The 25,951-nt window shown below is 33.2% G+C and overlaps 1 protein-coding gene across 1 annotated transcript in view; it reads left to right on the plus strand.

The window, feature by feature from the left end:
- Positions 1-15,140, plus strand: part of LOC111062431 (amyloid beta A4 precursor protein-binding family B member 1-interacting protein) — a 65,768-nt gene extending 50,628 nt beyond the window's left edge. Inside the window, exons 5-9 of the mRNA XM_039425313.1 lie at positions 544-990; positions 3,322-3,507; positions 8,998-9,168; positions 10,532-11,302; positions 14,399-15,140. Coding sequence (XP_039281247.1) covers positions 544-990; positions 3,322-3,507; positions 8,998-9,168; positions 10,532-11,302; positions 14,399-14,689 — 1,866 coding nt within the window. The 3' untranslated portion in view covers positions 14,690-15,140. The remainder of the gene's footprint in view (positions 1-543; positions 991-3,321; positions 3,508-8,997; positions 9,169-10,531; positions 11,303-14,398) is intronic.
- Positions 15,141-25,951: the final 10,811 nt, after the last annotated feature.

The raw sequence follows: 25,951 nt of genomic DNA on the forward strand, positions 1-25,951 counted from the left end.
AGCATGATACATCATTTTCAGGTGGTTCTTATTAAGAATTTTGTTAACTTGGTAAAATTTAAAAGATAACTATCTAATTATTCTACATATGTATTCAATATGAACATCCCATTTAAGGTTTTCATCAATTATGATTCCCAAGTACTTAGTATTATTAACTTTTTTAATGGTGGGACAATCACAATTACCCAAGTTTAAATTGCACTGAGAATGGAGTCTCAAATCTTGATTCTTGTTGGGCTGCCCTACTCTATTTGCAGAGAAAGTTATATAATTCGTTTTTTCAATATTTCAACTTAAGGTATTCTTATCTAACCACTTCAACATATGGAAATTGTTGAGTTAACTCATTTATTCGAATGCTCTGTTCTGCCTTTCTGCTGTATTAATTTTGTCGGAATTGAGAAAATAATTTTCAATAATATGACTATCAAATTGAAGTGTTATTAAGACGTTGATTTGTTGGGGGTTGTGCAACCTTGCAACCTTAAGAGGAGCCGCCACTGTTTTTTAATGAATGTTTGTGTCACTTTTCGATTGCAGAGAGACACCGACCGCAGCAGTACGAACGGCAGCGGCAAGGCGGAAAAGATCCGGCTGGCGCTGCAGAAGATGAAAGAGGCCAACGTGAAGAAGCTGTTCATCAAAGCGTTCAGCGCGGACGGCAGCTCCAAGTCGCTGCTAGTCGACGAAACCATGTCGTGCGCATACGTCACGCGCATACTCGCCGAGAAGAACCACCGCGCAATGGGTGCGCGCTGTGCACTCGTCGAACATCTGCCCGAACTGCACATGGAGCGCGCCTACGAAGACCATGAGCTGCTAGTCGATCAGCTGATGATTTGGACGCGCGACTCGAAGAACCGCATCCTGTTTGTGGAACGGCCGGAGCGCACTCTGCTCTTTGACAGGCCTGAGATGTTTTTGGCCGGTGGGTGCAGGGATCCAGCCGTTGAGATGGATGAGTGCAGTAGGAGTAATTTGTTGGAGGTCAGTCTCACAGTTGATATTGTTGTACTCTTAGACCATTTATAGAGTAGACACGCTGGGAAGTCTAGCCTCTGAAGCCAACATTACTGCAAAATCCGCCCATCTTGACGTCACAACCAAGCTAACAACAATGCATTGTTCAACAACAATGTAAGTTAAACACCACAAACAGACAACAAACTGTTGTGACGTCAAGGTGGGTGGATTTGGCAGTAGAGATGTTGGCTTCATCGACTTTTAGTATGAATATACAATTGGCCGTGTCTATTCTATAAATGGTCTAAGGTTGTACTTAACTATGTACGTTCAAAGCTGGCCACTATAGTGAGGTCCACGTTATAATGGCAGTGTTTAATTAGCAATGGTATTACTATCCTTGTCTATCATTCAACAAAGCGGATAGCACCATCTTTTCCTCGCTTTGCTTTGTTGCCAGATAGTCTTTTAACAATGTAGAATTAATAATAAATCAACAAAATATTTCATCTTTATTATGAAATTATTGAAAAATATAATTTCTTGCTAAACAAAATATAATTGATTATTTTAAACGAGAATGAACAGTTAATATTATACATCAATAATCCTGTATCAGCTACCATCCATAGAAGGCATTGACAAGACAGATGCTCTCTTATCTTTCTCCACTGCCATTATAACGTGAACCTCACTATTGCTAACATTAAAACCGTTGTTTGCTTTAGTCAACAGACCATTTGTACATTTGTACCATTTTGTAGTTTCAATCCACTCGTATGTTATTTATTTGATACCTTTTGTTTAAAATCAAACAAAAGATCTGAATAACTGGGTTGTTGACTTTGTGAAATTGGTACAAAAAAATGAGCATTGCATTGATATTTGCTGTGTCGAATGACAATAACGTATTTCCGAAAACCTTATATTTTTGTTATGAAAATTTTACTAAATAATTTCAACAAAGTGGATAGTGCTATCTGTTTCTTGCTTTGCTCTGTTGCCAGATTGCCTTTTAACAATGTATAATTAATGAACAAAATATTTCATATTAATTATAAAAATTCGTTATGAGATTATTGAAAAATATAATTTCTTGCTTAATAAAATATAATTGATTTTTTTTAAACAAGTATGAACAGTTGATATTACATCAATAAACCTGTATCATTTTATAAAAATATTTATTTCTTTAATATTGCATTCTTTGTATAATATGTGAGATTTGTCATATTTATAAGTAAAATCCTTCTCAATTATTTTTGATAATATGGAGTTGAATCACGTTATTCTCTCCAACATTTGCTAGAATTTAAAACATTGATTTCAATAGAATACAAAAATCTGTTTTAATCTACAAAGACGATGTAACGAAAAAAGTATGTAACATAAGATATTGTTCTATTGTCTAAGGGAAGGTGATATCTACACATTTCAAAGTTCATTCTCCAATTATCTAAGAATGACCATCGATTGGAAATATTCGTCAAATTATATTGATATCTATAACAGTTCACAGATAATCATGCATAAATTTATTCATATTTTTCTATTGACAAATACTAATTTTTCATGATCTCAGAAAATTTATTATTTGATTTGCTAATTGTAATAATAGAATAGAACGAAACCTTCTCTGTACTCTCGTGTGCGCTAATATGAGTGGTATTTTTGTTCAATTGAAATCAAATCAATTAATTTGCCATTTGAACAAAAACAATGTAGAAATTTGAATGAGAGAAGCATAATAGTTCGATTTCCAATTAATCACATGTAAGGTCAGAAATAAAACATGAATAATAATACAAAACAATACAAAAATTCAAAACTTGAATTTATACTATTGCCATAGAGAAACAATAGCATAAGTAGATATCCCATGGTATAGGGCTATGGTTTATGTCGTAACTTTTACTGTTATCTCAAGCCGATAGTCCACGTAGTTCTTTCCTGTGAAGCTTTATTTAAGCAGGTAGTCTCTCATATTGTGCCGTTCATACACTCTTACCCGGTCGAAACAGTAAAATCGACAGTAATCGGCTTGGGATAACAGTAAAAGTTGCGACATAAACGCCCTATACCATGGGATATCTTCTTACGCTATTGTTTCTCTATGCTATTACTAAGTTAGTTGAACTATTTCTCCTTTTTATTATTTCTCTATGGCGGCTACCCAGAAATGAAAACCTATCTGCTGGGAGCGAGTATCAGTTGTTTATTTAATTATTCAAATGTATGGATAAAACAATAAATGAAATTACATTTTTCACCCTTCGATTATCTTAAGATTGGAAATTGAATTCCATTCTTGAAACTCAATTCTTATTCAATTAACTTGTATTTTATTGTTTTTAGGAATTCTTCGCCAATCCGTCAGTACCAAATGTGGAAGGCCCTTTGTACATAAAGACCGATTCAAGAAAAGGCTGGAAACGATACAACTGTGTTCTCAGAGCATCCGGCTTATACTATTGGCCCAAAGAAAAAACAAAATCTTCAAAATCTGATCTCGTTTGTTTGGCTACGTTTGATGTCAATCAGGTAAACAATCGTTAATTTTTACTATTGATCAGTTTTTTTACTTTTTTTACTTATAGGCTAGCCCTATTACCAAAGGTAAGGAAAGTATTGCTTTCCCAAAAAATTAAGGTATCCTAATTGCAAGTTTTCTATAACTTTCAAGGTCCCCTGAGTCAGAAAACATGATTTTTGGGTATTGGTCTGTGTGTGTGTGTGTGAGTGTGAGTGTGTGTGTGTGAGCACGATAACTCCATTCCTAATCAACCGATTGACTTGAAATTTTAAACTCAAGGTCCTTATACCATGAGGATCCGACAGTAAGAAATTCAATAAAATTGAATTCAAAATGGCGGAAAAAATGGCGGATAATTACTAAAAAAACCATGTTTTTCACGGTTTTCTCGAAAACGGCTTTAACGATTTTCTTCAAATTCATACCATGGATAGCCATTTATAAGCCCTATCAACTGACATGAGTCTCATTTCTGGGAAAATTGCAGGAGCTCCGTAATATTCTTGAGAAAAATGGCGGATAATCACTAAAAAACCATGTTTTTCACGGTTTTCTCGAAAACGGCTCTAACGATTTTCTTCAAATTCATACCATGGATAGCTATTTATAAGCCCTATCAACTGACATGAGTCTCATTTCTTGGAAAATTGCAGGAGCTCCGTAATATTCTTGAGAAAAATGGCGGATAATCACTAAAAAACCATGTTTTTCACGATTTTCTCAAAAATGACTTTACCGATTTTTTTCAAATTTATACCCTGTATAGTTATATATCAGCTCTATTAACTGGCATGAGTCTTCTTTCTGGTAAACTAATGGGGGTCCACCCCATCCTTGAGAAATGGACTTAGTAACCTCTTTCTCGTGCATGAGGTAGGTAGGTAGCGCAGTTCATAAAAAGAACACAAATAGTCGAGATATTTCATCTGTAGAATAGCTGTTTTGACGACTAGAAAAAATCTTGGAATTTCACAATTTACACAAAGGAAAAAGTACTCTGAAACCAATTATATATACACATATACAGAAGTCTGATCGTAGTTTCAAATACTTCGCAAGGAAAGTTGTGTGAGTGTACCACCAGATTTTTTTTTCTGTATATATTGTCTATTAAAAAAAAATATATAAATAAAATTAAAATTCATGTATAAATAGCTTGCCAACACCTCCTGACAATCAGCCAAGGAGAAAATGCTGACAATAAAAATGTATTAACATTTACTTGATTATTTCAAGAAATGTAATGAATTTCGTTCAATAAAAGCCTTTATTTATTTATTTTATTTATTATTCATGAACAGAGATATTGTGGAATTCCTAGATATTAAGGTGGAATGAAAGAGATGTTTGTTTACATCAAAGCAATCAACATAATTATCCATTGATAGATACAATATCATTCTCAACTATAAATGATTGGGAAAGGATCAACAGGCTTAAAGCCCAAAACTGTTCCTTTCCTTAATTTAGATAGAAATTTTCTAAAAATTGGTTATGTTTACACTTTATGATTTTTGTCCAATTTTGAGTCCAAAATATTTATAAACTAGGAACTGACAACATCTCTCCCATTTAGCTTCAAATCAAACTTTTCCAAAGTAAGTTTTACAGTAGTATTATGCAAATCCTAACTGTATTTACAGCTCCTTCTATTTTACTTCTTCTTGTTTTCTACATTGAGAGAAGAACTCTCTGTTTTTAAGCCGTCGGTCCCGATTACCTAAAAAGTAGTCGTCATCTCTCATAATCATCCCTCTCACTCATTACCCATCCACAAGCCTGAGACCTTATGTGGGCATCACCCTCAGTATTATTATTTTCAAACGTGTTCAATTCATTGAAACTGTGATTTAAATGCAGCTTGATTGACCGAGCGAAGTGAGGTCTAAGATTCAAGTCGACGGTTTGGCATTTCTCTTAATGTTCAAATGTTTGAATGTTTATATGTTTTTATGTTGCGCATTTACGGCGAAACGCGGTAATAGATTTTCATGGAATTTGACAGGTATGTTCCTTTTTTAATTGCGCGTCGACGTATATACAAGGTTTTTGGAAATTTTGCATTTCAAGGATACTATAAAAGGAAAAAGGAGCCTCCTTCATACGCCAATATTGGAGTAAAAATCAGACTATAGAATTATTCATCATAAATCAGCTGACAAGTGATTACACAGATGTGTGGAGGAGCCAGTCTATTTATTGCTGTATTTCCATAAGGTCTATAGTTTCAATCAGGTACTTGTGGATGAGAATACCGCGTGAGGTCTACTGTTCACAGAACTACTAGTAAGAGTCATATTGTTTGTTCTGTTTTTTTCTGTAATAAATAAAATATTGGGGCACCGAGCTTCGCTCGTTATTTATTTATTGACTTTTGATAAACCGAACACAATTCTTTAAAATGATTGGGGAAGGACTAACAGGCACAGCCCAAAACTGTTTCTTCCCCGAATTTTTATTTATAGATTATAAATAGTCCAGAAAGTAGGTTATGTTCCATACACTTGAATTCAGATTCAATTTTCTGTTCAAACATTTGAAAACAAAAAAGTTCTAATTTAAATTATTTACAAACCAAATTGAATAACAAAATGACACTCAATAATCAATTGAAATTGTCAAATAATGTTCAACTTTGAAATTTATTATATACTCTAGTTTAGGAGGATTATCATGTCATGTCAACAAATCAGATTATGTTGATCAAGTCGATTAAATTGTCTAGCTAGATAAAATTTCTCGCTGATCGATTATGATTACACAGCTGGAAATAATTCTGTCTCTCTCCACACAGGCACACGCTGTCTTCTGTTATCGAGAGATGACGAAATTATCATCTGTTATTTCCAAGGATGAATTATCCTTTTCATATCCTTCAGCGAGTTTTCCCAGGGATGAGACCTAGTGCAATCGATTTTTTATATCATAAACCTACTATGTTCCAAATTTCGTGAAAATCGATAGAGCCGTTTTCGAGATCCGTTGAACATAAATAACCATATAAATAGCCAGATATATACAGAAATTGCTCGCTTAATATAATAGGATAAATATATGGTAATTCGTAGTCTATATCTGTGCTTATATTCAATAGCTCACCTTAAACTCATCAAGAATTGATGATTTTAATGTTGGGATTAAAGATTGAAATTATCTTTCTAAGTGGATGATACAATTTTTTGATGATGATGATGCCCATGAACACAACAAGCTTGTGCGTGGTTAGTGGGAAGAATGATGATGATGATGATAGATGAGTAACAGCACCATTTTTAAACTGAATTTTGATTTACTCTATTTTCAACAGCTCAAACGTTGGTAGCGGAAACGCTTATCATAAATGCTTCCATAGTATTCTCAGTCAGTTACTAGCTCTTATTCAGTACAATCTTACATTTGAATTAATTTGAGTGTGCAGTATAAAACTTGTTTCTCTAACTACTTTTCTATTAACTTTAGAATTCGGTTCATTTCCAAGTTTGTTAGTTCTCCAATGTTTTGCATCAAATGTCTGTGCATCGTTTTAGGTATTAGTCGATCTTTCAGGTACTGTATAATTTAATAAACTTGATTTCCTAAATGCTCTACACTAGCAGGTAACCCGTGCTCCGCAAGGGTCTATTTTAAAACTTGACAAACTGAAAACTTGACCTAGTGAAATCTAGAAGAGTTTGAAACAGGCCAAGAACCATCCTCGGTCAATTAAGAATCTATATTCAAAATTTCAAGTTAATCAGTGCAGTACTTTAGACGTGATGGATGCTTCAAACATAATTTCCCTAACCCGTACGTGTATAAGCCAGTTCTTCCCTTCATTACAGTATAGATAAGTTCTTCAACTTGGTGCTAAACTAATAAAGCTACAAAACTCAACTTAGTTACAAAGTTACAAATATTGTTCAAAAACCTTCCTCAACTTAATTCCAACCTGACAAAATTGGACTGTTTATTAATTTAGTTGCCAATTTTAACAATCTGTTTTGAAGAGGTCGTATCTCTTGATTATATTTCTATATTTACATAATATGGTATGTACAATGTATGCCGTATGAAATTTCATGTCCCATGAATGAAATTTGAAAAATCTAGAAGGAAAATTAAATTGGTCTTCGAGGTGCTCAAGATTGATATTCTAAGTGCAAAATTTGGAGATCTAAATCATTCCCGTTTTTCCGGTATGCAATCCACAAGTTTGACTTGTTTTGATGCAAACAAACGAACAAACACAACCCTACTCTCTCTTATTCTATAGAAGATTCAGAGTTAAGTAATAAAATAATCAACTCTAAAGCTGCGTTTACACAAAATTTATTAACAAAATGTTTGTTTTCCCGTCCTTATAGATTCTATTAGATTAAACGGAGCTTGACAAACACTTATGCACATCAAGTGTATGATAAGTTATGTTCAATCTAATAGAATTTATAGACGGAAAAAATAAACATTCTGTTAATAAATTTGGTGTAAACGCAGCTTTATAGCACTATTTTGCTAGGGGATTATGGTTCAATTATTAGTATATTTTGTTTTATCTTTTTTTCCTATCTTCTCCCAATGTTCCTTTTTTCTCTTCTCTTCATTCCGCACTTTCTTCTACATTGCCTACTACATTCTATACTTCTATACCCTCTACCAGCCTATTACATGGGAAACCATTGGCTAAATATTTTCTCTCCTTTCTTTCTTTACAGCACACCCCTCCGTGAAGCATGTTTTTTGTATTTTTAGAAATTTTTAATTTGATTGTATTGATTTTTGTATTTTTATTTCTTTTGTGTATCTTATGTTGATTTGAATAGATAAAATTGAATTGAATTGGTTCAAAGCTAGTTGAAGTATTAGCAGACATATTAGATTATTTATTAGCATAGAGCTCATTTTTTTCCAGCGTAAATCGGTTTTATTGAATTAATAGTATTTCTCCCTCAGTATTTCCTTGTAGTATTGTAAACAATTTTGTACTAAATTTAACTTTTGCCTTTATTTGCTACTTTACTGATGCTCAATTTGACTGGTTTTAGACTCAATTGTTAAAAATTTGCCTGGTGACAGAGGTTTATTTATTTATTCTTTTTATGTTATATATTTATGGTATAGAAGTTTGGGTACTTCAGGAAATGATATTTTATTTGTTTTTTTTTCAGGTTTTATTATTATTATTTCTTTTTTGTTTTTTACTATTGCTCTAATTCTGTTTGTGTGAAATTGCAAAAAGACTTTTTTTTATTTTAGTTACCAAAATTAAGTGACTGTCTCGTTCATATTATAATGTACAATAACAATAGTGTAGAACTTCAATCACAGCTGTTAATCTACTGAAGTTATTTTCTTTTTTTTCATCATGATACTGTTTCTTTATAATGATTGCATTGTAAAAATATTTGTAAATATTTTGTATTTGTAAAGATCTGTCTGCTTAGTCTATGGTATTAGTATTTGGATTCAAGTATCACCATATCCAATTATTGCTTTAATAATTAGTATGTTTTGTGATTTAGGTGTACTACGGTGTGAGCTGGAAAAAGAAGTACCGGGCACCGACCGACCACTGCTTTGCCATCAAGCACCCGTGCCTGCAGCAGCCCAAATCTGTCAAACACATCAAGTTCCTATGCGCTGATGATCCCCACTCGCTGCACAGATGGGTTGTCGGCATTAGAATAGCTAAGGTAACTTATCAATCTATCAACAAGTAGTCTGTCAATGTCAAAGTTCAGTTGAAATGTTTATTGACCGAGCGAAGTGAGGTCTCAAGTCGGGTCCATACTAAGTTATTGTGTAACTCTTGCTTGAATTATGTCGAATGAATACTAGTAGTTCTGTGAACAGTAGACCTCACGCAGTATTCTCATCCACAAGTACCAGAACAAGTCAACTGTATTGACTGATTTGTATACAATCAAGCTATAAACATGAAAAAGTTTTCTCAGGGAAAACTTTTTTCTCCGATCATTACTTTTTGAGATATGAGTGCTTAAAGTTTAAATTTTTGGAACAGGTCATTTCAAATTCGGTAAGAGATGAATTCATGAACTTTAGAGGATAAATTCTTCATGGTATTTTGTTGATTGAATAAGATAAAAAATTTAAAAAATATCAATTTTTGAGGAAGTTATTAGAATAGAATAAAAATCTTTATTCATCAGACATGTACAAATACATATGAATAGCGTCAGTTTAAAATTACATATAAGTCTTAACTCACTATAGTTGGTACACGAATAAAATTCAAATAATCAATGATTGCTGTTGTCAAACTCCTGCAAAGAATACAGAGATAAGCTCACCAAATATTCCTTCAGATTCTTACCAAATATTTTGATATCTTCAATTAACTTTAAATTGCCTGGTAAATTGATAAAAAATTTTCTTCCTTTGAAAATTGTTTTTTTTCTCAAAAAGATCCAATCTATGTCTCTCAATAATTAGGCCAAAACGGGTATAATTATAGTTGTGAGTCTGATTTCTTAACTCTATTTTAATACATTGGACTGCTTCCTGAAAAACATGATCACATCGAATACATATTGACCATAAATTGTTAAAATCCCAAGTTGAGAGAACAGTAATCTTACTGAGTCGCTTCTTCTGAGGTTAAACATTATTCTAATTGCCCGCTTCTGTTGTTTAAGAATTTTATCCAAATTTCTTTTACTCGTACTGCCATATATGCACAGGCCATATGCTAAATGCGCATGTATTACAGCATAGTATACTGACTTTAGTGTTTGGATACTACACACGTCGGACATTTGTCTCAGAGCATAAAGACCAGCTATTCAATTTACCTGTTTACTGTTGGAACACAGTTACTGTACGGTACCTAAAAATTCCAATTTTCAAATTCAGTATTTTGACGGTTTTAGAATAGAATAGAATAAGGTTTATTGTAATCGCTTTTGAGGTCTTCAAAGGCATTACCTTTATACAATATAGGCCTACAACAAATGTCAAACATACGATGCAATAATTGAAAAGTTCCAATACAAAACAAATACAAAATTGAAAATTTGTGTTATTATTGTGTTGCAGCACGGTCACCAACTGCTGTCCAACTACCGGTCGCTGGTGGAGGAATGCCAGCTGTTGGCGCAGGGGGGCAGTGTGGAGGGGGTGCGCGTGGGCGGGGTGGGGGTGGACGCAGTTTCACGTCGCAGTGTGGCCGAGTCAACAGAGTCCGAATCCGGATCGTCCGGATGCGATGTCGGATTCGAGTGCGACTTTCCGTCCGGAACGATCAAGCGCAAACCGCCCAAACTTCCGCTAACCGCCACTACCAGACAACTCAAGGAAATCGCCATTGGTCCCAGCCCGATCGCCGCGTCTTACCGTCCCCATCCTAGTAGTCCCGGCAGCAATCTAGTCTCGTACGGAACCAATCCCGGCACCGGTTTAAACCCGTACGGAACCACCAATCCTATCATTGGAACTGGTTTAAACCAGTACGGAACCAATACCGGGACCGGTTTAAACCAGTACGGAACCAATACCGGGACCGGTTTAAACCAGTACGGAACCAGTCCCATCGTTGGAACCAGTTTAAACTCGTACGGAACCAATCCTGGGACCGGTTTAAACCAGTACGGAACCTGTAATCCCCTGGGGGTTGTACCTACTTCTCTGGACTTCAAGGGCAGTTTCGAATCGTTACCACCCCCGCCTCCCGAACTGCTCGAGCCTGAACTGCTAAGTCTGCCCGACGATGAGGATCTGCCGCCTCCACCGCCTCCCCCGCCCCGGCTGCCCGCCCCCAGTGCCGCCTTTCTCCAGGATTTGCAGAGGGTCATGAGGAGAAAGTGGCAGGTAATTATTAAAAATCATTTTTTCACTTATATATAAGTTGTGTAAAGTACCTGTTTGTGAAATACATGTGGTGAAATACTAAAAACTCTTCAGAATTTGTAGAAAATGTTTATTTATTTATATTATCACACCAATTTACAATTGAAGTACAATAACATGAATGAATACACAATAACAAGACAAGAATAAATATAAATAAATATATACATGCAAAAATAATTATAGGCCACACTACACAAAAAATAATCATAAAAGATTATCAAATGATTGGAAAATATATTTTTCCTACAGTTACCTTGAAAAGTGACCACTCCTGCACTGATTACAGAACACAAAGAATCACTTTTCCGCTCTAGTGCGCAAAGTATTACTTTGCATACTCTTAATACTTCGAATATTATCTTGCAGCCATCCCAATCAGCTGTTGACATTGTTGGTGTGTATTTTAAATGCAAATTTGTTCTATCTATATTTTTTCTGATTTCAAATAAATAAAAATGAAAACTCATTAAACTATACATCTTGAATATTATTGATTATTCATTATTTCAAATAAGATTTCTTTCATTCATAAATTATTGGTTGAAAAATTATTTAGAAATTAAGGTTTACTCAAATTATTCAAATTTTCAAATTAATTGGATTAATTTGATTTCTAATTTGAATAAATTATCAATTATTAATTTCAATTGGATTATCGAGTTTAAAAAAATTTAAGTTGTTATTAATAACAAAATCATACAGACAAACATTTGATGGATTTCAGCCATCATTTTACCCATATTAATTTTATCTCATAAATAATTTTATCTCATATTCACTGGTAACTGTAGGAAAAATTTAATGTGAAATACGTGCGCAAAGTTCCTCTGCTGCACTCAAGAAACCATTCCGCCCTCGCCTACGGCTCGGGCGTAACGTTTCTTTCCGGGCAGAACTGTCACTTTGCGCACTAGTTGAACAATAACTATTTATTGATGGATAAAATATAATATTGATTATTAATGAAAACACTGGGATTTTGTCAAAAAATATTACTTATTTATAGTAAAATAACAGACATGTTTCAACACCAATGGTGTCATCATCAGTGTGTGACAAAATCCCAGTGATTTCATTATGGATAGATATCACACCAGCAAGAGTATCATAAATGATTATTATTAATAAGAATGAAGAATGAACGTATCAGATATCTGTATAGAAGGCAGTGGCAATGCAGATAATCGGCAACGCTGTTCTTATATCTTTCTACACTGCCATTATAACGTGGACCTCACTTTGCTGCTCCGCTCCTCCTCTCCTCCTATAATGCGGTCTCTCTATTTCACCAAGTACAAGTGATTGTATTTCTATAGTGAGGTCTATGTTATAATAATGACAGTGTTTGATTAGCAATGGTATTGCTATCCTTGTCTATCATTCAACAAAGTGGATAACGCCATCTCATACTCGCTTCGCTCTGTTGCTAGATGATCTTTTAACAATGTAGAATTAATAATTAATCAACAAAATATTTCATCTTAATTATGAAAATTCATTATGAAGTTATTGAAAAATATAATTTCTTGCTTGATAAAATATAATTATTTTAAACCGTTAATATTACATCAATAAACCTGTATCAGCTACCGTCAATAGAAGGCATTGACAAGACAGAGGATCGGCAACGTTTTTCTCCTATGTTTTTCCACTGCCATTATAAAGTGGACCTCACTATAGCTTCTTCTCGCTGGTCATTCTGTCGCAGTGCAGGACAATAGAAACCAACAATGATCAATTAATGCGAGCGTAGCTCACGCTAAATGGGATGTGAGGGAGGAGACATGGATGGAAACTCACCCTAATTCTGACATTTTTTACTTTCCTTGCCCTATTACCATAGGTAAGGAAAGTATTGCTTTCCAAAAAAATTTAAGGTACCCTAATTTCATGTTTTCTATACGTTTCAAGGTCCCCTGAGTCCAAAACATGATTTTTGGGTGTTGGTCGGTGTGTGTGTGGGTGTGTGTTGTGTGTGTGTCTGTGAACACAATAACTCCATTTCTAATTAACCGATTGACTTGAAATTTTAAACTTAAGGTCCTTATACCATGAGTATCCGACAATGAGAAATTCAATTCAAATGGCGGATAATGGCTAAAAAACCATGTTTTCACGTTTTCTCGAAAACGGCTCCAACGATTTTCTTCAAATTTATACCCTAGATAGCTATTTATAAGCCCTATCAACTGACATAAGTCTCATTTCTGGGAAAATTGCAGGAGCTCCGTAATATTCTTGAGAAAATTGGTTTTTTTAATATTCTTGAAAAACCATGTTTTTCACGATTTCTCAAAAATGACTGGACCGATTTTTTCCAAATTCATACCCTGTATAGTTATATATCAGCTCTATTAACTGGCATGAGTCTTCTTTCTGGGAAACTAATGGGGGTCCACCCCATCCTTGAGAAATTTACTTTGTAACCTCCTTCTCGTGTTTGAGGTACAGTAGGTGGGTAGAGCAGTTTATTCAAAAGAACACACGTCGATATTATTCGTTACAAGTGGTAATTGAGTGGAATATTTCTAATCAATTTATTAATTCAAGCCACCTAAATTTAAATTTATAGTTTTCATGTTTATTTTCGACTAGAATTTTGTGAAAATTGTACACCTGAAATTCTAACCTCATCTTGGACTGTGTCACCTACAAATTTGGAAGAAAAATAGCACAAGGACTACCTTATTATTTTATCTACCATGTTATTACATTAGTCTCATTTGTATTGCAAATAAATGAAAATCAATGAAATGAAATATTTTATTTGTAGAACAGCTGTTTTGACAACTTTTAAAAAATCCTCAAATTTCATAATTCAAACAGAGGAAAATGTACTCTGAAAACAATAACAATCGTAGTTTATATAAAATTATTTAGCCGCCAATCGGCATAATGTTATTCCTCTAGATTATCCTCGTTTAAGAATGAGGCTTATAGATCAATGAGCAAGAAAAGTTGTGTGAGTGTACCACACCAGATTTTTTAACGTGGACCTCACTATAATTATTGTGTTGCTTTTTGTTGACTGTTGTCTGTGTTTTTGTTGACTAGGTAGCGCAAAAGTGCAAACAAGACCTGAACACGACGCCACACGAAGTGTTGGGCTTCCGCGACCCGCCCGACTACCGAGAGACCAATGTGAGCAATTGGGTGGCCGAGCATTACGGCCAGGTGGATCATTATGGCCAGATGGTGGGCCCCAGTCTCTATGAGAATGTGTACCGGCCTGGCGTTACCATAGCAACCAAGAAACGTCCTCCCCCACCTCCACCCCGCGCCGAGACTACCCAACTCACTACCACCTCCACTGCCAGGCATTCCGCCACGCTGCATAATTGCTGATTTGCGACGATCCACTGTTCACAAGCGGTTTCTGTCAATCTACTATTCATATTGTGCTGATTCGTTTGAAACATTTTCTGTCAATCTACTATTCATATTGTGCTGATTCATTTGAAACATTTTCTGTCAATCTACTATTCATATTGTGCTGATTCGTTTGAAACATTTTCTGTCAATCTACTATTCATATTGTGCTGATTCTTTTGAAACATTTTCTGTCAATCTACTATTCATATTGTGCTGATTCATTTGAAACATTTTTTGTCATTCATATTGTGCTGATTCATTTGAAACATTTTCTGTCAATCTACTATTCATATTGTGCTGATTCGTTTGAAACATTTTCTGTCAATCTACTATTCATATTGTGCTGATTCTTTTGAAACATTTTCTGTCAATCTACTATTCATATTGTGCTGATTCGTTTGAAAAATTTTCTGTCAATCTACTATTCTATTGTGCTGATTCGTTTGAAACACTTTCTGTCAATCTACTATTCATATTGTGCTGATTCTTTTGAAACATTTTCTGTCAATCTACTATTCATATTGTGCTGATTCGTTTGAAACATTTTCTGTCAATCTACTATTCATATTGTGCTGATTCATTTGAAACATTTTTTGTCATTCATATTGTGCTGATTCATTTGAAACATTTTCTGTCAATCTACTATTATATTGCTGATTCTTTTTCACTTTGAAAAAACTGTCAATCTACTATTCATATTGTGCTGATTCTTTTGAAACATTTTCTGTCATCTACTATTCATATTGTGCTGATTCTTTTGAACATTTTCTGTCAATCTACTATTCATATTGTGCTGATTCTTTTGAAACATTTTCTGTCAATCTACTATTCATATTGTGCTGATTCGTTTGAAACATTTTCTGTCAATCTACCAATTTATAGTTCATATTGTAATGGGTTTTCAGAGCGGTTTCTGTCAATTTACTATAAATACATAATTATTTTATTGGTTAGAGTCAGACAGATGCGGACTCTGTCAATCTACAAATAAATATTGTATTGAGTTGACAGAAGCTGTTTCTATTGATTACTGTGCTGGCTTGTCAGAAGCAGTTTCTGTCAATCTATTCAAATTGTGCTAACATGTCTGAACCATTTTCTTTCTATCTATCAATCTCTCGTTCATATTGCGGTTTCTGTCAACCTACTATTGATTCTGTGCTGATTCATCTGCATCATTTTCTTTCAATCTGTTGAACATACTGGTTTGTCTGAAATGTTTCAGGCCATCTACCTCTCGATTTCCATATTTTTTTTTAATTTTTTTATCCATAAACTGTAGCACTGATTTGTCAAAAGCATTCTCTATCAATCTATTAATGTATGCCAATCTACTATTCATATTTTAATGGTTTTTCAGAACCACTAATCTACTTCACATATTTTTTATTCTACTTTCCATAATATTGTACTATCTTCCAATCTATCAATACCTGTCAATCTACTAATCATAAAACCATTGTAATATATTTGATTGATTTTATTGCTTCACAAAAAATCAGATTTATACAATATCAGTAAATGTACTAATTTAAAGAAGATTATCTATGTTTAAACTATTTCACAAAATAATTGAAACTGTACTCACATGGACCTGTCGGTCTGTTCGTGAGTAAATATAATCTCATATTATATTATGATATTATTATTGTTTCTTCTGAAGCGTTTCTCTCAATTCCAGTGGTGAAGTGATACCGTGGACATCACTGTCCAAACTTCGCCACGTCATAGAATGAATGGAATGTGAGATAAATAAATAAATTATATGATCATATTATATTATGATATTATTATTGTTTCTTCTGAAGCGTTTCTCTCAATTCCAGTGGTGAAGTGATACCGTGGACATCACTGTCCAAACTTCGCCACGTCATAAAATGAATGGAATGTGAGATAAATAAATAAATTCCAAGTCATTCTGTAATATATACCACTAATCCACTTTCAAAGATTTCACACATTTACTTTGTATCCATCTCTGTAACTATTCAAATTGCAGTAATTTTTAGAAGCGATCTCTGTCAATCTCTAGATAATTACTGATTGTTTTGTTTTCTTTCAATCTATCAATATTCATGTTAATCCACTTCTCGTATTGTACTAATAATGAGTCAGAATCGGTTCTGTCATTTCTACAACAAAGCTATTTCCGTCAAAATTTAAAATTCTTAGTTTTCGTTGTTTTTTAGTAAGAATGGACTAAATTTTAGAAAAGTGAAACCATAACCCTATTTCGGACTTTTAAATTATTATCTAAATTTGGGAGAGAAATAGTACAAGGAGTATCCTTAGCTTTTCTCTCCCAATCAGTGCTTCTTTGTAAAAATTATGAATAAATAAATAAATAAATTTCCGTTGATGTGTGAGATACAATCTATGTAACTATATTATACTGATTTGTTGAAGCCTTTTCTTTCGATCTCTACAATCAACCATGTTGTACTAATTCTTGTTGGACTGAATCCATGCCTTTGGCTATCAATCTTATACTAGAGTGATTTTAGGTAGGCTTGAACCATACCATAATAAAGCTAGAATTACAGATTCACTGTAATATTATTGTAATCTGGGATACGAGAATAATTCATAAGTAAATCGGGCCCATCATCTTGGAATAAGATGACATTGGTCAACGCGCAATTTTCTGTCATGTACACACTTTTATTGAGTATTTATTATTTATTCATCCTTTTCAATCTCCTTGAGATCAATCAGTTCAGTACCTACTTGTATTCTTACATCATTAGGTACTATTTTATTGATTAATTAATTGCCTTTATCAAGGGCGGTGTTAGGATTCCTGGTCCTCTCTACCACACAACCCTTAGAGTTAGGAGTCCTGGATATAGAGTTAGGATTCCTGGTCCTCTCTACCACACAACCCTTAGAGTTATCTTGAATTGATGAGTTAGTTTCATTGTTCTTAGGAGTGGAATAAAATACGAGTGATGGCTTGTTCTGAAGAAAATTTTAATAACATCCAATGACAAATCAGTTTATGAATTAACTTTGTTTTTGTAGAATTGAATCTTCATCTAATTGATATTTTTCAAATTAAAATTATTTGAATTATTATTTGCATTTTCATTTTCTGTTTCGAACAAATCATTCATAAGAATGATTCTGTCAAACTTGAACTAAATCATTTCCCTGTGAAAATTTAGTGGAAACGAAATTTCAATTTAATATGACTAAACGCCTGGATCGCAACTAAACTAAATCGCCTAGTCTGTATCAAACACTTTCAACAATTTGATATTAAAAACATAAGTAAATCGTTGTAATCTAAGTTGGAATAAGATGACATTGGTCAACGCGCAATTTTCTGTCATATACACAATTTTATTGAGTATTTATCATTTTATTAATCCTTTTCAATCTCCTTGAGATCAATCAGTTCAGTACCTACTTGTATTCTTATATCATTAGGTACTATTTTATTAAAAACTTATTTTATTAAAACTATTTATATTAAAAACTCCAAGTTTTTAGAGCATTATCATTGTTTCCTATGATTCAAAGATTTACGAACACTGTAGTTATTCAAATTACCAACTTTACAACTTCATAAAATTTATTTTTGTACTCGATTAAGCTCAAGTAGCTGCTGGGAAAATTTGTTTATGTTTCGAAGTTACTTTGTCACGTTCAGTAAGTTGCTAATGATATTTCAATTCGGTTACATCATTCCAATGATCTTGGCCCAAGTAATCTCAAATGTCTTCTATCAGCTCATTAAATTCTAATTGCCATGTATTCTTTATTACGTTTCACCAATAACCAAATTCATATTATACTATTTTATTTTTCGATAGATTACATCGATAGACAACTGCACAAAACGTTTTCAGCCACATAAAACCTCAATAAGTTTATCAACATCTTCAAGTCAATTTTTATCATGTCCATGAATTATTTACTAAACATTATTGCATCTCTGAAATATATGCTCTGTACTTATAGAATGAAAAGCTTAACAGTACTATTCTGCCTCTGAAAAGGGTTTGCAATATCTATAAACATTGAAAAGTCGATAATAAAATAATTATGAATTTAAAATTGATACAATATTGAAAACATACTGCTATTCCAAGTATGATAATAATTATGTGCATTATTTTTTTTGCCATTGTAAGAGAGCTTTGATAAAGAGAGTTTCTTCAGAAACTCGACAAATATTTGCATTCAATTTGATTGATTGTTAACTATTGGGTGAATGAGAGTGAGTATGTTTGCTATTGAATGCTAGTTTGTATGATATTTTCGTAAAATACTGGTTCGTCCCCTGCAATAGATAAGCTATTATATTGTTGCGTGTATTTTGAGCATGTTATATTGTTGATGAATTTCGGTGGTGCAAAATACTGTTATTAAAACCATAAAGAAAATGCTAGTTCATTTAAATCTGAAATAAAGTTTGTGTTCAATTAAAAAAAAAATACAACGATATTTTCTCTCAGATGAACATTGATGAGTGTGTATGAAAAATTAATATTTTCGTGGCATCTATTTTTGTCGTTATGTAGTGCTTTTTGATGTTGAATCTTTTTCGAATAAACTTTTCTACGCTATTACAATTTTCCACTTACGCATCTTATCACATTTGAAATGGAAACTGATAAAGTATTCAAGACTGAAAATTTTGATAAGTATTTTATCTTTAGAATTTTTTGAAGATTTCATTTGATGTATGCTTGTCTGTAAATTATATTAACATGATATTTAGCGGAATAATTCAATAACACTGAATTTATATAAATTATTTCTTGTTATGATAAACAAAACTCTAACCAAATTTCTCTATTAATAATAATATTGTGAAAATTCTTAGTTCTTTTTTGTCTGTAAAGTAGTAGTTTTTTATTCGAATTCTGTTATTTGAAATGTAGAAATATTTATCATTGTAAATAAAATACCCATGTTAAATGTATTTCAGAGAAGTACTTTATTGTAAAAACTTGAATAAATTTATTATAATACGAGTCTTATTATTATTTAATCCTAGAAAATCATGATATCTAGCTTATTACTTTTCTTGAAAATACAGCAGTAGGTAATAGAATTTTAAACTATTATGACATCTTATTGGGATACACTTTTGGAGTAATTTGGAATAATTATTGGAGTTTGAAGTACCTATGGTACTTTCTTGTAACAATAAATTATCCTATTATATTAAGCGAGCAATTTCTGTATATATATATATTATCTGGTGATTTTTATATCTAGCTATTTTTATATATGGATATTTATGTACAAAGGATCTCGAAAACGGCTCTTACGATTTTCACGAAATTTGAAACAAAGTAGGTTTGTATTCAGGTCAAGCTTTAATTATGGTGCAAATTTCAACCAGAATACTTCTTGTCTCAGTGTGGTTCACGATGGTTAAGTCCATGCTACCAATCAATTTTTTGAGAAAAATGAAAATCGCTCAAACTTTTTGATCTTACGGTCTTTGATGCGAGAAACACGGATCTGGAATCATATTTGCAAAATTCTTCACCGTTCAGGAGATATGACCAAATTTCAGCCAAATGTGAGATACTTTTTGTCTCAGTATGGTTCACGATTGTAAGTCCAAGCTTCCATCAATTTTATGTGAGAGATGAAAATCGCTCAAGTTTCGTGATATTATGGTCTTTGATGCGAGAAACACGGATCTTTTATCATATTTGCAAAATTCCTTCCCGTTCAGGAGATATGACCAAATTTCAGTCAAATCTGAGATATTTCTTGTCTCAGTAACCACACTGAGATGTTACTTCTTGTCTCAGTGTGGTTCACGATGAATCAATCAATCAATTTCTTGTGAAAAATGAAAATCGCTCAAACTTGGTGATCGTATAGTCTTTGATGCGAGAAACACGAATCTGGCATCATATTTGCAAATTTCTTACCGGTAGCCTACCGTTCAGTAGATATGATCAAATTTCCTCCAAATCTGAGATACTTTTTGTTTCAGTTGAAACAAAAAGTATCTCAATTACTAAGTTACTCAATTACTAAGTTTGATACGCTTACAAATGATATACATATTGAATGAAAAAGACTAAGATATTGTCAAAAAACCACTGATTTATTGAAATTAGAAAGACCGGTTTCGGTTATTACACCATTGTCAATCTCTGATAAAGTTTATCTGATTTATTGAAATTAGAAAGACCGGTTTCGGTTATTACACCATTGTCAATCTCTGATAAAGTTTATCAGAGATTGACAATGGTGTAATAACCTTATCAGAGATTGACAATGGTGTAATAACCGAAACCGGTCTTTCTAATTTCAATAAATCAGTGGTTTTTTGACAATATCTTAGTCTTTTTCATTCAATATGAATAATTACCACAATATCAACTTCTCAACTACACAAAAAATGATATACATTTTTCCAAATATGAAAAAAAATTAAACATAAGAAAAAAACAACTGAAACCATGGATCACGCTGGGTTTGATAGAGTAGGGACTATTCACCTAAGAGTGAGTTCATAGTCCAGTGAGAGTTGATGCAACATTGCCAAATCAGCCGATTATAGATAAAAGTACATTCATATTTCATATTTTAACCTGATGAATTGTTAATGTCGATTGGTGTTATGGTGTTGGAGGGGGAAGGGTGTTGATGAGGCACTCTGCTGTTTCATCCTCAACTGGACTATTTTTATGAAATCTACTCTAGTGAATACTTTATAATGTTCACACTATAACACTGTATAACGTGCACTTTTTATTTCCAAAAATGACCATTTTTTAGCAATTAGCAGTTGGTCTGAATTTACCCAAAAGAAGTTAGCGCCAAATCATGAGTCTCATAAATTAAATCACCACCCTAAAATATACCTTTTTTGTTCCAACTCTATCATTAGTGATTGTATTGACAACTTAGTAATACTCTAATTACGATCGAAAAATACCACATACCAATTAAATTTATAAGAAATGAGAAGGAAAAAACATGGATTTAGCGATTTTTCGCAAAGTTGAAAAATTAACAATTTTCAACGAGCTATAACTCGCTTCCTAATGGAGATAGAGAAACATTTAGGAGATGAAAATTGTAGAGAATTTAATGCTCTTCAAAATATAAAAATAGTATTGGAAACAAAAAGTATTTCAATTACTAAGTTACTCAATTACTATTTATATTAATTACTAAGTTTGATACGCTTACAAATGATATACATATTTCCAAAAATGAAAAAAAAACATAAGAAAAAACCATGGATCACGCTGGGCTTGATAGAGTCTATCAATGAAAGAGATAAAATTGCCAAGCAACTAAAAAAGTAACCTTTCAATACTAACCTAAAAAATGAATTCAGGACATATAGGAACCTACTAAATAATCTTATAAATCGTACAAAGGATGATTATTATAAAACTAAAATTAACGAATGTAGGAATAATGCAAAAAATTATGGTCTTACATAAATGAACTACTAGATAGGAAAAGGAAAGAAAATGGCATAAAATTAAATGCACATGAATTAAATAAATACTTTGTAAATGTTGGCAAAACTTATGCTGATAGGATACCTAAATATACCAGCCAGTCCGCTTATGAATTCAAATATAAGAAAAATAACTCGAGATTGACCGACTCTTTTGTCTTGCGACCAGTAAATGAAATTCAAATGAAAAATGCCATACTCAGTCTAAAAATTAATACATGTCCAGGTATTGATGGTATAAATAGTAAAACATTAAAAATAGTAGCCGATTTCATTGCCTATCCTCTCACATCAATTATAAATAAATGTTTTCGCGAGGGAGTTTTTCCAAAATTGTTCGAGGTCGCCAAAATCAAACCTCTATACAAATCAGGTGATAGAAAACTCACTGAGAACTATGGACCAATCAGTTTGCTTAGTTCATTAACGAAAATAATGGAGAAAGTAATAAAATTTCAAATTATTGAATTCTTTGACTTACATGGGATAATAGAAGACCACCAATTTGGATTTCAAAAAAAAAAATGTACTGATGATGCTCTAATCCATTTCTCGAATTCTGCGACAGATTTGTCAAATAAGGGAAAGAAAACACTTGCGGTTTTCCTTGATTTAGCCAAGGCTTTCGATACTGTGGCTCACAACCAACTACTAAATAAACTGGATCGAGCAGGAATCAGAGGTACAACTCTGAGATTGTTCCAGAGCTACCTTGCACATAGATCACAAATTCTTACTCTTGATGACTGTGTGAGAGATCTGCCCCTTTCCGGTTACGGTCTCCCTCAGGGAACAGTCTTATCACCAATCTTATTCCTTCTTTATGTAAATGAGATACTCAGATTAGACCAGAATGGAGGTGTGGTATTTTCATTTGCTGACGATACTGTGCTGTGCTATTTTAGAATAGAATTAATTTTTGGATTCATGAAGAATGAATCCGTTACCTGTTGCTTTTTTCTGCTGTGCTGTTCTAATTCTCATCCAATACAAATGAGCTCAGTGGTCACAAAAATCCTGAGAAATATGAATTTCCCGCTCAAATCAGTCGGTACCTCTTGCATGTTTCTGTTGCCCTGGTAGTATTTTAGTTGGTTTTAATTCTGTACCAGGGAGTCAGAACACTTGAAGAGGTATCAGGTTTTTCAATGCCTTCCAATGCAAGCATAGGCAACCCACAACACTGATCTACTTTGTGTACCTCTTGCATGTTTCTGATGCCCTGGTAGAAATCTGGTCATTTCTTATATGCAAATGAGCTACTATTTGAGAGGGAAATTCAAATTTCTCATGATTAGCAGGAAACTCAAATTTCTCATGATTTATATACTATTTGAGCAGGAAATTCAAATATCTCATGATTTATGTTACTACTGAGCTCATTTGTATTTTAGAATTGTAACAGGAAGTTATAACATAGCAAGTGGTAACTGAGGCATTATACCGATTATTGCTTACACGCATTAAATACTATATTTGTTTAGTTCAGTTGATAATGTGTTTTTATGTACATGGAAATGTAATGTTATGTACATGGATATAGTAAATAAGATTTTCCTTTTGTAGTAAAATTTTCAAACACACATTTCTCAATTTAATAATACTAGTGTATAATCTACATGAATGAATTCGAGAGTTTTAGCGATTTTAATTAATTTTTGGAATCATGAAGAATGAATCCGTTACCTGTTGCTTTTTTCTGCTGTGCTGTTCTAATTCTCATCCAATACAAATGAGCTCAGTAGTCAAAAATTCCTGAGAAATTTGAATTTCCCGCTCAAATCAGTCTATACCTCTTGCATGTTTCTGTTGCCCTGGTAGTATTTTAGTTGGTTTTAATTCTGTACCAGGGAGTCAGAACACTTGAAGAGGTAGCAGGTTTCCCAACACCTTCCAATGCAAGCATAGGCAACCGGCAACACTGATATACTTTGTGTACCTCTTGCATGTTTCTGTTGCCCTGGTAGTATTTTAGTTGGTTTTAATTCTGTACTAGGGAGTCAGACCACTTGAAGAGGTAGCAGGTTTTTCAATGCCTTCCAATGAAAGCATAGGCAACCCGCAACACTGATCTACTTTGTGTACCTCTTGCATGTTTCTGATGCCCTGGTAGAAATCTGGTCATTTCTAATATGCAAATGAGCTACTATTTGAGCGGGAGATTCAAATTTCTCATGATTGACGGGAAATTCAAATTTCTCATGATTAGAGGGAAATTCAAATTTCTCATGATTAGCAGGGAATTCAAGTTTCTAAGGATTCATACTATTTGAGTGGGAAACTCAATGGTCTCATGATTAGCTGGAAATTCAAATTTCTAAGGATTTATACTATTTGTGCGAGAAATTCAAATGTCTCATGATTTATGTTACTACTGAGCTCATTTGTATAATTGCTCACACACATTAAATACTATATGTGTTTAGTTCAGTTGTAATGTTATGTACATGGATATAGTCAGTAAGATTTCTTTTTGTAGTAAAATTTTCAAACATGCATTTCTTACTTTAATTATACTGGTGTATAATCTACATAAATAAATATGAGAGTTTCAGTGATTTTAGAGTTTCAGTAGAAATATGGTCATTTCTAATATGCAAATGAGCTACTATTTGAGCGGGAAATTCAAATTCTCATGATTTATGTTACTACTGAGCTCATTTGTATTTTAGAATTATAACAGGGAGTTAAAAATAGCAAGTGGTAACTGAGGCATTATACCGATTATGCTTACACACATTAAATACTATATGAGTCTAGTTTAGTCGATAATGTGTTTTTATGTACATGGAATGTAATGTTATGTACATGGATATAGTAAGTAAGATGCCCTTTTTGTAGTGAAATTTTCAAACATGCATTTCTTAATCTAATTATACTAGTGTATAATCTACATAAATGATGAGAGTTTTAACGATTTTGATTAATTTTTGGATTCATGAAAAATGAATCCGTTACCTGTTGCTTTTTTCTGCTGTGCTGTTCTAATTCTCATCCAATACAAATGAGCTCAGTAGTCACAAAAATCCTGAGAAATTTGAATTTCCCGCTCAAATCAGTCGGTACCTCTTGCATGTTTCTGTTGCCCTGGTAGTATTTTAGTTGGTTTTAATTCTGTACCAGGGAGTCAGAACACTTGAAGAGGTAGCAGGTTTCCCAACACCTTCCAATGCAAGCATAGGCAACCGGCAACACTGATATACTTTGTGTACCTCTTGCATGTTTCTGTTGCCCTGGTAGTATTTTAGTTGGTTTTAATTCTGTACCAGGGAGTCAGACCACTTGAAGAGGTAGCAGGTTTTTCAATGCCTTCCAATGCAAGCATAGGCAACCCACAACACTGATCTACTTTGTGTACCTCTTGCATGTTTCTGATGCCCTGGTAGAAATCTGGTCATTTCTAATATGCAAATGAGCTACTATTTGAGCGGGAGATTCAAATTTCTCATGATTTGCGGGAAATTCAAATTTCTCATGATTAGTGGGAAATTCAAATTTCTCATGATTAGCGGGAAATTCAAAATTCTAATGATTCATACTATTTGTGCGGGAAATTCAAATGTCTCATGATTAGCGGGAAATTCAAATTTCTAAGGATTTATACTATTTGTGCGAGAAATTCAAATGTCTCATGATTTATGTTACTACTGAGCTCATTTGTATAATTGCTCACACACATTAAATACTATATGTGTTTAGTTCAGTTGATAATGTGTTTTTATGTACATGGAAATGTGATGTTATGTACATGGATATAGTAAGTAAGATTCTCTTTTTGTAGT

The sequence above is a fragment of the Nilaparvata lugens genome, chromosome 3 (assembly GCF_014356525.2).
Source record: "Nilaparvata lugens isolate BPH chromosome 3, ASM1435652v1, whole genome shotgun sequence".
Taxonomy (NCBI): domain Eukaryota; kingdom Metazoa; phylum Arthropoda; class Insecta; order Hemiptera; family Delphacidae; genus Nilaparvata; species Nilaparvata lugens.